The sequence below is a fragment of the Eptatretus burgeri genome, chromosome 17 (genome assembly GCF_056783735.1).
Source record: "Eptatretus burgeri isolate ZD-2024b chromosome 17, Ebu_testis_v1, whole genome shotgun sequence".
Lineage (NCBI taxonomy): Eukaryota > Metazoa > Chordata > Myxini > Myxiniformes > Myxinidae > Eptatretus > Eptatretus burgeri.
Genome location: NC_140977.1, coordinates 192,767 through 206,791, shown reverse-complemented (window position 1 = coordinate 206,791; position 14,025 = coordinate 192,767). Strand labels below are relative to the sequence as shown.

General features: G+C 41.4%; 1 protein-coding gene across 1 annotated transcript in view; it reads right to left on the bottom strand.

The window, feature by feature from the left end:
* Window positions 1-14,025, bottom strand: part of IK (IK cytokine) — a 108,252-nt gene that overhangs the window by 14,098 nt on the left and 80,129 nt on the right. Inside the window, exons 9-12 of the mRNA XM_085862967.1 lie at window positions 13,126-13,289; window positions 12,585-12,693; window positions 11,375-11,414; window positions 4,487-4,601 (exon numbers count right to left, since the gene is read on the bottom strand). Coding sequence (XP_085719093.1) covers window positions 4,487-4,601; window positions 11,375-11,414; window positions 12,585-12,693; window positions 13,126-13,289 — 428 coding nt within the window. The remainder of the gene's footprint in view (window positions 1-4,486; window positions 4,602-11,374; window positions 11,415-12,584; window positions 12,694-13,125; window positions 13,290-14,025) is intronic.

The window sequence follows — 14,025 nt, the reverse complement described above, 5'->3', positions numbered from 1 at the left end:
AATCATACAATGTGATTTTCAGGATTTTTGTTTTCGATTCCGTCTTTCACAGTTGAAGTGCACCTATGATAAAAATTACAGACCTTTGTAAGTGCTTTGTAAGTGGGAAAACCTGCAAAATCGGCAGTGTATCAAATACTTGTTCTCCCCACTGTATATGGCTGCCGAATCACATGACTGTCCAAGAAAAAAAAATTGATGACATCAATTTTATCCCAAGATGACCCTCAAAAATTTTCATACTGATCAGATGTAGCATTCTACATATGCAATTATGATGTCATAATGACGGCACCTATGATGTCATTAAAAAATAAATAAATAAATCACAGACTCCACATGAGGAGTACTGGACGTGTGCCAAGCTTCAATTTTTTCCTTGGTGCAGTTTCAGACACAGAGGTCCAAAGTCCCCTTTTTCCAAGATGGCTGCCACACCATGTGACCTCTGACATCATAATTATCAATAAAACATTGTACATGAGTAGTTGCTCCTATGGTGAAAATTTTGTCACAATCCGACAAGCGGTTGCAGAGAAAAACACGAAAGTTCTGTGCAAACAAACAAACAACAAACAAATGGACCCAAATGCAATACCCTCTCCTTCGGCGAGGGTAACAAGGTGGGCCCAATAATTGATCTTTGTGGTGCAGATGCATTTATTGGAATTAAATTTGATGTTTGGTCATTGACCCCTACCTGGATACGTTTACCCATTAAGTAGCTGGATAACTACTGCAACAGCTGTCCTCTGACTCGATTGACATACAGCTTGGGCTAGCAATCCCTTGTACCATACTCTATCAAATGGAGCTTTGATCTCAAGTGTCACAATTGTTCCCTCCTGACGTCTGTTGAGACAAGACATCCACTCAGGACTTGGGTATATGAGCAAGTCTGGGGGTGAATGACCAGGACAGAAGCCAAACTTATTGTCGCTTGATGAGGTCATTTCCAATGAGATGTTTCCTCAGTGCAATGTTGATAACTCTCTCCGTAACCTTGCTAATGCAGCTTAGAAGACTGATGGGTCTGTAATTATCTGGGACAGAGGTTGAGTTCTTCTTATGCACTGGCACTACATTGGCTATATTCCAGGAGGAAGGGAATGGCCACGACGAAAGTAGAAACAAAACAGTTTGGCAAGAGGTGTGGCAAACACTGATGCATGCTCTTTGAGAACTATATTTACAATTCCATCAGGTCTGAATGCCTTGTTTATATCTAGCTTCTGCAAGATCCATCTGATATTATGAATCCAGAACTTCAGTGTTCAAGTGTGTGTTGGTGCGAACTGTGAGATCAGGAGAGCCATTTTCAGCATAACCAATTGTACATGTTAATGCAAAATGATCGCAGAAGATATCCGCTTTCTCCTGAGAGGAGACAAAGGTCTGAGACCACCCTTCTGCAAGGTTGGGATACCAGAATGACGTCCTTTCCCTTGTATCCTCTTCATGGCCCACCTCCAATCATGGGTTTGGTTACTCCAGCAGTCAGATGATATTTTGTCCCACGGGAGGGTGCTCATCTGGAAGTGTGTTGTGTGCTTATTTTCGACGATGTGCTCGTTCGTTGCTCACCATCGAGTTGATGTGTCAGTGATGTGAGCCCAGCGAGGTGCCACAGTTTTGGCAAAATGCCTGAGCGGTGACGCGCTTTGCATTCGGCCGTGTGGAAACTGGACCCAGTCGGTGCGATGCTCCAACATAGCGCCCACGCCGCTCGCGTGCGGTAAGCCTGGACAAATCTCTGTCGGTCTTTTGTGGTGCCCACGGAACCACTCACTGCATCTGCACTCCACGCACCCATCCTCGAGGATGCCTCGGACATTCTAAAGTACTGAATTAAACGGGATATATGGCACCCAGGGCATTTGGGTCTTACTTTGTCACTCCCTTCGGATTGTGGCATGGGTTCTTTCAGCCGGCAGACATGCCAGTCCCGGAATATGCCATTGGAGCGATGGCTCCTATTACGACCGGTGCAGCGATCGATGCGTGATGTAATGCCATGGGAGGGAGTGTTTTTGCGGGGCCTTCTCCACTTTCTCAGAGTTCTGCCTTGCCCCTATCAGCGCATCATGGGAAACAGCACAGGGGATCTTACTGCAATTGCTTTACACCAGACAGACAGCTTTGTCAGCCATTCGGCAAGTCTCAGTAAACCATGTAATGGAACATCAGCTGATAGAATATTGACGTCTCTATAAGGAATCGATTTATTCACACTTGGCTTGATTATTCCAAAGTTGTTGCAAGCTATGTCAGGATCTTCAGTGTTTTGGGCTTGATCCCATGCCCTTCGATGCAGATGCTGCCCAAGAGGTTCCCAGCTTGCTTTTTTGTATTCCCATAATCGCTGTTGGTATGGTTTATCCAAGAGTGGTGGTTATTTGAACATGATCTCCACTGGGCTATGATCAGATGTTCCAATGCTTCAATTGAGGCATCGCAAGCAGCAGAATCAACAATGACCAATTCCCATAGATTATCATGGGTCGACTCTTTTACCAGTTGGTCAAAGCCATGCATCAGACAAAGGCTGTAGCATGTAATTCCAGCTGTCAGTTGGGGACTTGCTACCTAACCATTCGTGATGATGTACATTGAAATCACAAAGAATCATTACACGATCTGAACCAGTGGTCTGGGTGACACCAGGTTATCAGACAAGTAATCACGAAGATGACAGACAGTTCCCAACAGGGAGCCAGGGCGATACACAGCAGCGACCAGTGGGCACCTCACATGTGTCTTCACAGTGCACCAGTTGACTTCCGGGTGAGGAAGGAGGTTCCAGGTTCTGACGATGTTGGACCTGGAGCGTATTGTGAAAATAAATAGAAATTACACCCTAACCATCACAGCAATCTCGTCATATAGGTGGTTCATGATCCACTGAGTGACACATAAGAATCAGTCACAGTAGAATTTAACAGTGACTCAAGAGCAACAATAATGTCGGCTTTACTTCGCTTGGCTCCATGAGCAAGAGCTCCAATATTTGGCCGAAGACCTCAAACATTTGCAAGAAGTATCCACAAGCGGTGCTGTCAAAACACTTTCTTCATCTTGTTGGAACGCATTATGGTACAAAAGTGGTTGGAGAAGAATTGGACGGCATTGTCATCCACTGGTTGAGGAACATGCCTTCCATGGCTTCAGCGACCTGCATACCCACCACCCACAGGTGTAGTTTGTGGTTGCCGTTGGCTAATGATTAGACCCTCCACCTTTTGATGGTTGTCGTTGGCTAATACTAGCTCATCCGCCTCACATCAAGGGTTCCACTACCCCTCTCAGCTGCATGAGTTGCCGCGAACCAGTCTAACCCAGGTGGGTGTTTTTAAAGGAGACACCATGTCCTTAATGGATGGCCGTTGGTTCCTAAAAGGTCATCCACCGTTTTTTTTTCAAGTGTTGTTTTTCATCTTGACAGGGTTTCAAAGTCACGCTCCCCACTGGAAAGCCAGTGAGGGGTGTCGGTTTAGTCGCCGAGCAAATAGTATTGGGATACCTGTTACCAGTGGCAGTCCCAAAATACTGACCTGACACGAGAAGATGGATCAAATACAAAATAAGCAAACACTAAATACATCAAGAAATTAACTTGTAGAACTAAATCTGCACAAGAGCATGCCATTTGATTCAAATGCTGCACAATAAAGGAACTTAGTGAGGTGGGAATGTGGAAAAGGGTGTGACAGAATCCTTCATCAACCTCCTCCCCATACGAATGTTTATCCATTACAATCCTCAATTTGGGCTTGATCTCCATCTCCACAGAGTCCCCTGGATTCATTTTTGCAGGGAAACAAATCTTTTATCATGGAAGTAAATTTTATGGTGTCGAGTTGATCAAAGCTCCAAATGGAGCTAAATATGCACAGTAATGCAGCTTAGGGTAATGGATATGGGTTATAATTGCAGGATCCCCCACAGTGAAAAGCATCAGCTGGACAACTAAAAAAGGAATAAATCAACAATTCATCAAGCCCTGATAATTCTAATTTTCATGAATCGTTTCTGGAATACATCTCCTTAAATCACCGGAATGCAAAAGGCAAGTTTATGAGATGCACAAATGCTGTTCAATGAAAAGTCATTTTTACATCGAAAAGAGGTACATCAAGATATGGGTGGAAATGGTAATCAAAGGCAGTAAAAGAACAGAAATAATTATTTAATGAAGAAGAAGATTAAAGAATGAAGCAATTAATGAATGGGAAAAAATAGATCAACCAAATAAAGAAATGAACCGGAAATGAAGGCCTGCCAATCTTCACTCCTTCCCTTTCCCAACTCGTGATTTTTTCCATCAAGTCCTGCTTCTTCTACCTCCAGGGTTTCTCCATTTATTTCTCAAACACCTCCACACCTCGCTTTATACATAAAAATTATTTTCAAGCACTAAATTTTACAACACGAAAACGCAAACATCACAATCACATTTCGTAAGAAACAGCATGCACATCCACATTACCGGCTCCTCCATCTGTGGTTTTTCAAAATATCCACCACCGTGTGGCCGTTGCTCGATCTCACGCGAAACCGCTTTGCTTGCGATCGGGATATAATCGCCAACTTCATCAAATATGCTGCAACAGTCACAAATAAAAAGCACTCAGTCTTGTAAAACACACAAAATCATCAAAAACTGATAAAACAACAGAATTGTCTTTCAACGGAGGGTGCGCTTCAAAACCTTCTTTAGCCTCATACCACATAAAAAAAATGCAAATTACTGACTCGTCTTGGCAAAACCTTATTTGCACCACAAGTATCAAACTTACAACAATCTCAGGAGGTTTTCTTTTTTTGTATACATTGGCGATTTTGGTAGTTTTACCAGAAGGGGGTTGTTGGCGGACCTTGAGCGCCCTGCGAAAATATGGTGGGGACATATCGCATACAAAGCAGGGAGGGAGGGGGGGCAAGACCAGAGAGGAGACGGAAGAATACAGAAAGACCACCGACCTGCCTGCAGTGAGAGAGTGAGAGACCCAAAGACTCAGCCTCATCACGGGAGATACCAATGATCCTAAATGCCTTGGTTTCCACAGCGTGAACCCGAGAAAGGTGAGAGGGAGAAGAACCAGCCCAGAGGGGAGAGCAGTACTCCATCACCATTTTATCAAAGACCAGAAGAAGCTCAAGGGCCTTTTGAAAGTTCATTCATATTTCAAGCAGCCATACTTGCAAACAAAAAAAGAACCATTACAGTTTTTCTTTGATGACCAACAGTATCACGACACATTCCACATTCAAGAATATTCATGTGATCAATGAAATTAGTTATAGTGTAATAGATCGTAGAAAAATCGTGCAAATTATGATACAAGCATCAAATTTGGCATTTCTGTTCTGCAGGGCTTTCTGATCAAATCTGCTCGATTGGCCATTTGAAAATCCAAATTTTGAAAAATTAAAAAAAAAAAAAAACTTCAAAATAATTTGAAGTCACAGCTGGCTGAAATTCTTGAAGCGCAAGTGAACATCTCAGACAGAAAACCAAGGGGAGATGCAGTCATCATTGATGGCTCAGCACTTATCAATGCCCTACCTCCACACACTTCAAAGATATTTGATGACTATGCCAAAGAAGAAATCATCCCAAAGGTGGAATCCTATGGTGCCAGGTACGAGAGGGTGGACGTAGTGTTTGATGTGTACAACAAGTCAAGTCTGAAGTCTGAGGCAAGGTCGAAAAGGGGGCAATGAATCAGAAGAAGAGTGACAGGAACCAGTAAGACCCCAAGTAACTGGAGAAGCTTTCTTCGAGATGACAGCAACAAGACCGAGCTGTTTCACTTCCTTGCGGAAAAGATGTGTGAAGCACAGACGACAATCACAGTCATTGTCACAAAAGGAGAAGATGCCATTAGCAACACAAGGAAGTCACTGGATGCTGTGTCTCCATGTTGTCTTGAAGAAGCTGACACTCAAATATTTGTACATGCCAGGGATGCAACGACGGATGGTAGCAAGTCCATTATCATTCAGGCCAATGACACGGACGTACTAGTCATAGCAATATTTGTACCGCCATCCTTAGAGGAACTAGGTCTTGAGAACATGTGGATTGTCTTTGGCCAAGGAGCCAAGGCACAATGGATTCCAATCCATGAGGTAGTTTCTGCAATAGGGCCTGAGAAAGCTAGAGGGATCCCATACTTCCATGCGTTCACTGGATGTGACGTCGTGTCTGCCTTCCGCGGTAAAGGGAAGAAAACTGCATGGCAGACTTGGAACGTATTTGATGATGTTTCTGAAACATTCACCAATCTCAGCCAGCATCCAACATTGATTCATGATGTTGACTTTTTTGAAGTTTTTTTTTTTTAATTTTTCAAAATTTGGATTTTCAAATGGCCAATCAGGCAGATTTGATTAGAATCCCCTGGAGAACAAATGTGCCAAATTTGATGCTTGTATCATCATTTGCACGATTCCTCTCAAAAACTGCTGTTATCTGCCCCACTATTAGAGAGACTCACACTTTGTAAATCAGTTAACAAGCTGTCATATGAAGGTATTTTATGTTGTTAATTAATTAAATATAACAGAAAAAAGATCAATTGGTTAAATGTACATGTCCTCGGTTCATCCATGGTAACATCTGGAATACATTGGAAATTTCTGAAAGAGCCGATTTCGGTACATAGTAGTCGAAGACATCTTGGTTATGACGTCACCAGAAAGTTTTGGGACTCTCTCAAAAGTTCACTCATGACGATTATTTGAGAGAGGGATGAGCAGTAAGAAGACAGACACAAAGGAAGACAAGTGCCGAAGGAGCAGCCAGCGTGTAGAGCCAGTCAGGAGTTCATCACCAAACGGCTCACATACGAAGGTCAATTCAAGGTTTTGCTTGAGTCGTGTCCCTGGTCTAAGAAAAGCTGTGAGCTGTTGCTGTTACACATTGAACCATCACAACAACCCGTCTGATCATTGTCAACGAAGCTCATGAGAACATCAGCATTGAGGAAGACTCCACCCGAGACAGCAAGCACATTTTGTGCTTTGTACCTTTTGAGGATGAAAGATAGCATATCACATCCACAGTTGTACTCTTAAGGTCAATGTGTCACAACTAGATTTTTTATATCTACAATTAAGCTGTGTTATAAGTTTTTAGGTGTAATTAAATCGTTTTAATTTAAGGTTAAGTCATTTGTGGCCATGTTGAAGTGTTTATTAAGCCGAGAAACACCTGCCCCTATGGGAGCGACCGAGAAAGGGGGCGGGGGGGGGGAGGTGGGGTTGGGGATCACGTGTACATGTGCACCATGTGGACAGAGGTTTGTTAATTTAATATCCTTATTGTTCAACGGTTACAATTATTCTCACGTTATTGTGGGGTTGACTGGATGAAGCTTGGCCCAAGTCTTTCACGAACCGTCTGGCCAGGACAGACCTTTGATAAAGGTAAAGCAGGAATTTGCAATTTGTTCAGGGTGTCGCCGATAGCTTGCTGACTCTTCGTGAAGGACACCGCGGGATCTTTAAATTCCACCAACTAATGCTGGCAGACAGGGACGCCAGTTTAGCATCCACCTGAGAAATGGCACACATTGATGAATCACCCCACCTGTGAAACACCGGGATGAAGGGATGACAGCTGGCTTGGGATTTGAACCCAGGCTCGACAGCTCAGAGGAGAGGGTGCATCGCTCTTGGCCATCCTGCCAGCTCCAGTGTTAATATTATTATCACCATGCCATTATCATTGGATGGAATTGACCGATTTTGTGATTAGAATAATTATGACAAAAAATATCACTCGGATGATATGGAGGCTGGAGTCAGGATTGGAGAAAGATGCAACAACCACCAAAGGTATGCTGATAATATCACTCTGTTGGCAGAAAGTGAAGAGGACTTGATGAAACTGCTGCAGACAGTGAAGAAGGAAAGTGAAAAGGCTGGTCTTTATTTAAACTAAAAAATATATTAAAAACTTGTCAACAGAGAAGATCAACGTGTTCAGAACGGGTGCGTTACATTACTAATGAGCTTGTAGAGTGCTCACCAAGTGGCGCGCTGGATTTTAAGCATTTAAGCAAACACTCCAACGAAATGGTATAAATGGAACGGCTGGCTTGGCAAGCGATAGCAAGCGGATTGGTAATGGAACATACCCCTAATGGATGGGGTAAAAGCTGCAACCAAGCTGTCTCTACTAGAGCTTCTGGAAGCAGTGCAGGATAGGAATGCTTGGAGACAGCTGATCATGAATGTCACCAGAAATTGGGCACAACTTCAGGGATCTGAATAACTGATAATAATACGACCGAGAGGTGTGTGGACCAGCGATGGTTCGCCAATACACCGCCTATGCGTAAGTACGTCAAATTTTCTCCAAATTCCCCTCTGGCGAGTATTAAACAGTGCTATCAAACCTACGGAATATGGTTCTGCATCAAATAAATGTTACAATTGGGCTGTAAGGGTGACTGTAGGAATATTACACATGAAACCATGGCTGGGAGAAAACACATATGAGGTGCCAAGAAATGTTAAAAACAATCCATGTACGGTCCACATATGATGTGGTGGCTAGAAAAAAATATAAAAAATAAAATAAAATCGCACAGGCAATGGGATTCATCATTCATGTGTAAAGATTCCTGCAGCTTTGTTAAGTAAAGATCGTTGCCGCTTATCTAGAGGCCTAGCAAGTCGAGACGGCTCTGATCTATTTGTGTGAGGGAGAAGCGATAAGAATAGAATGCCTTAAGCATGTTGAGTTTCATCGAAATTTCTTCCAGTTTAATAGCGACTGTTTGTTGGAGATAAGTGACTCAATCGTTTATGGTTATAAATTTTTATAATATTATTTACGTACAGAAGGGGTGCCCCATAAAAGCCATGATAGCCTATTATACATCTCAACATTAACTTCACTCAAGGCACAAATCCCCATTGGGGAAGGGGGCAAGTCAAATCGCTACAACCTCTCTCGTGTGACCCTGAGTCCTCCTGTTAAGTTTGGTTGTGATTGGATAAGTAAAGACCGAATGTATTGTGGTAAACAAAAAGGTCCGACAGACAGACACACACCAAATTGCATGTCTCAGTAAAATTACGGTTGAGGGTTAGGTTTCTATCCCAGAGTCGGAATGTGGAAGACAGCATAACAAACACATGCGTCATAAAACTTAATCTACCAATCTTTCATGAACATGATCTTCCCATTAACAAGATAGCAAGACTCATGACATCTGAAATAGTCACTTTCTCTCGAGTAATAATGATGCCCCATTTATACCTGTCAGGCACTGATGGAAGATTTGAGTTCTAGACTCAAATAAAGTGAGTTCCTTCCCAGACCCCAATTTTGCTGAAGCCTGAGTTATGATTCAAACATTTGGAATGAGAGTATAAATAGATTGAATCTTAAGAATTATATAACATGCATTTCCAAAAGCTTATCACAGATTTCAGGTCAAGAAGCAGCAAATAGCCAAAGTACAGTGAGAGGCTTTTAGCTAGGATTTTGAAATAGGCCATCTTGTTTGAGGTGTGGGTCACCGAGGCTGTTTAGGCCCTCAATGAGATCCAGGGGCAACACCCTGGTTATGTTTTTTTTTTGGTTGTTTTTTTTGTACGCATTGTCAAGGCTCGTATGAGAGCTAACGCACAATGCACAGCAAGGGGGGTTTGTTGATTGTTCTTGTTTTTGTTATTGTTGCAACCATGCAACCATTCATTCCTCACGTTGCTGGGCCGATTCGCGTCGACACCTCTGTCTTGCATTCTGACAAGTGGAATCCATTCTTCAATTTTTTGTGCTGCTTTTGGCTTTTTCTTCTTGGCATTGGAATGTACTTGTTTGAATTGCAAGTTAGTGGGATTTGAACTCAGGATCCATGGATCCCAAGCCCACCACCCTAACCATTAAGCAAACACCAGGTATACATGACATATGACGTCATAATTATGATTAAAACATTCTGCATGAGCAGTCGCACCTGCAGTGAAAATTTCGTCTCAATCTGAAAAGTGGTTGCGGAGAAAAATATGAAAGTTCTGTGCGGACAAACAGACAGACAGACAGACAGACAGACAAACGGCCCCAAATGGAATACCCTCTCCGTTGGCGAGGGTAAAAATAAAAGAGTTAGCTCGCATCAAGTCCTTCTCAAGACTGCAGGGTATCAATGTATTCCATGAACTAGCAGAGTACCTGCCCTATGGGTGGTCTTGTTCCAGGCATGCAACACATTCTTCTGACACATACCTTTATTTGGGCGGTGTATAGGGAAGTGACAGCTCTGTATAGGAAAAATAAATAACCCAGGTTATGTGCACGAAGCAAAAACATACCTTCTGCTTATAATTCAAAACCCCTCACTGTACTGGAAAACGTGGGGACAGGAATACTGTACTGTAAATGTTGAAGACTTGTAATGTCCTCCCCCACCTGGAGGCACATTATACACATTTACGTGTCCTCCCTGACATGATACACATTTACATCGAGAATTTGCGTCCGCCTCCCTCAAGATCAGCGGTAAAGATTAAAAAAAAAAAACACCCCTATACATTAATTAGGGTTATGCTGATCCTCTGTAGCAAGTCTGGATGTTATTGGCCCAGAACTGTAGGAGTAGTATCCCGACAAACAAACACACAAACACCGGTCCGTGAGTTATAGTAAGGATACCGTCTAATTCTTTGAGAAACGAGCAATTACACAGAGCTGCAAGATACAGTCAGGGGTGAGGACCTGAATGCAGACATGCAAGGAAGCCATGCATGATTTGACATTGCTGACAAAGATCTCGTGTTTGTGGAAGCTTGAAGCAATAATTGTTGAAGTGTAAAGGAGGCAATGATGTTGGGATTGTTATGTGATGGCAATACTGTTAGCCACTCTCGAAACTTACATCACCCCTATCTTGTTTGAAACCTTTTTTACACTTTAGTTTGTCATGCCCGCATTTCTTTTTTTTATTTAGCATAAATATTTTTATTCATTTGTAATACATGAAATCAAGTTTTGTCAAAATTCAATCACTGGTTTACAAGTTAGTGTGGAAACAGATTTTTACCGAACATGACCTCTGAACTTTGACCTCTTGACTCCAAAATCTAATCAGTTCATATTTGCATCATTGTACATACTTGTACTAAGTTTGACTTGGATCCGTTCGGCCATTCTTAAGCTATCGTGGTAACAAAAACGTATCACAGATGGAGAGACATTCTGAAGACATAATGACCAACACACTGACTGTCAAGTAAGCTGGAATCAGCCTTCAATGCTATTTACCAATCACACCTCGTGCAAACTCTTCATTCTAAAAGCACCAAAATAAGCACTCGCAAACGTCTTGGTAAAGCAAAGGAATAAAATGATCCGTACCCCAAATCAGCTTCTGGAGGCTTTTTGTCATCAATTTTATCTGAGAACAAAGAAAGTAAAGAATAATAGCATAGTCATTTTTCATGCATCCTTTTTTAGGTTTGGTAACAAGCCAGAAAAAAAAATGCCAACTTGGGGGAGTGGTAGGGGGCCCTCATGTTCTGAAATATTGAATGGTGTTATCGACAAAATACCCGTTTTCATTGTATCTCGCCGATGTGATTACATCGAAAAGTTTCTAAAAGTCGGTGGACATGTTTATCTATCTGTCGATGAATATAATCATGCCAAAACAACTTGAAAATGTCCTTGCTTTGGGCAATGATGTGAAAAACTAGAGGGGGAGCACTCGGGAGAGTGCAAAACCTCCGCCGCCAATACTGCTGGGTCACTCAAGTGAACCTTATATCTTATTCATTAAATATGATGTCAACAGTGCTGACAGAGTTATAGTTCTTTTCTCCTACATTTTTTGGGGGGAGGGGGAGGGTTGGAAATCACTTAAAACATGTAAAGATGCAAAAAAAAAATCAAAATTTTGTTGAAAAAAAAGTTGCAAAATATTTTTTTCTCCAACAATTTTTTTTTTGGGGGGGGTTGGAAATCACTTTAAACATGTAGAAATGCAAAAAAAAAATTTTTCTTTTTTTTTGGGGGGGGTAACAATTTTTTTGGGGGGGGTTGGAAATCACTTAAAATGTAAAAATACAAAAAAATTCTCTTTTTTGGGGGGGGAGGGGTAAAAAAAAGTTTTTTAGGGGGGTTGGAAATCACTTAAAACATGTAGAAATGCAAAAAAAAAAAATTCTCTAACAATTTCTTTTTTGGGGGGGGCGGGGGACCAAGTCCAAAATTTAATGGCATGATCCTTGGACCATACCTAACCCCCCCCCCCACCAAGTTTCGTTGAAATCTGTCGAGGAGTTTTTCTGTAATACCGTTCATAAACAAACAAACAAACAAACAAACAAACAGAAAGGGGTGAAAACAGTAACCTCCATCCATCTTCGAAGATGGCGGAGGTTAATGAATTTTCGAAATACAGCAAAAGGAAAGCACAGCCTCGCTGCGAATAATATTAATCTTCACCATCAGTGTCAGTGCAGAATATTTTATCACATATTATGGTTTCAATATAATACAACATAACAATGCATGATCTGCTACTCAAAAACATGTCCAAAGGTGATTCACGATGTACAACGCTCACTTTTGTCTTTACGCTTGATCTTCTTTCCTCGGGTACCCTGACGCAAGTATGATAATATTTGCGTCAATTTGTTAATGACAATGTCGTTTGTAGTGAGGGTGGCGTGGGACTGTTCAGAGAGCATGGGACAGGAAGAGTATGGAAAACAATGACAAAATAAATCATTTTTAATAGATCACGAAAACAACAATTTGCAAATCCACGCGGTCATGGACATAAGCTTAAAAAATATTCATGTTGAAAATATTTTAAAAAATTAAAATAAAATAAAAATCACCTTCATTTCTTGTACATACCCTCATGTCAAACAAACATTCATTAATTAAATTCACCTGTTTTAAAATAAACAATTAAATAAATTACCGTCCCCACCTATTTTATGTTCAACAAGTGCCAACTTGAAGTCTTATTAAACTAAATTTTAACCATAGTACTACAGATGGAATTAATGATTTCTCAACAGTATGCATCAGATATTCCTTCAGATAAAACTAATTTTATTTATGAGTCTTGCAAAAATGAAATGAAATGCAAAACACACCTCCAGTGAAGGACAGTCTGCCTTACTCCGAATGAGGGTTGTTGGGACATCAGAGTCAGCGTATTCATCCTCCAAATCCACCACGTAGGCCATCCGTCCAGGAAGAAACAGTTCATTACGCTCCATCGGCCTTGCTTTGAACAGCACTCGGTAAATGTTGCGTGCTGTATATTCAGGAAAACAGCTCAACTTAACACAATCACATGGTAACTGAAAACAAATCACGGATATCGATTTACTTGTTTGATTTTTTTTACAGGGCGATCCAGGAATTAATGATGGTTGTCTTTTCTGTGGGTGTGGAAGCAGTGTTTATGGCACACATCACATTGTACGTACTAACCCTAACCATGCATAAAAAAAACATTTGGTGTGGCACTGTGCTCAAACTCAAGAGGCCTCAAACAGCCATAATTGTTGAAGCACGAAGCTGAAACGGATCACAATCCTGGAATATCAATCAGAAAGGCAAAAGGGCAATTCACAATTTATCAGGTGGGTTGAACGATTAACATGAGGATAACAAGATTGATCAGCACTGGAGATACTCCATTCATCTCAGTGAATTGAAACACTGCACTGTCCAACTGTTTTTTGTTTGTTTTTAATATATACTTGACGACCCGTGAACCCGTTGTGACAGCGGTTGATAAAAAAATCATTTCAAAAAAAAAGAAAAAGATAGCTCCAGCTAACTATACCGATGAGGTTGTTTGCATTGATCAAATACTCCCAAAGAGTACTTGACTGAATCGGGAATTGATTTTTTAATAATTTTTTTCGTTGCCCAATTTGAACGAAACCTGATACTGCCGAATTTAATATAATAATAACTAAATAAATAACATATTTTTCGTGAATCATTGAATCTAAAACACTGGATGCTGGGCCGGCTAGAAA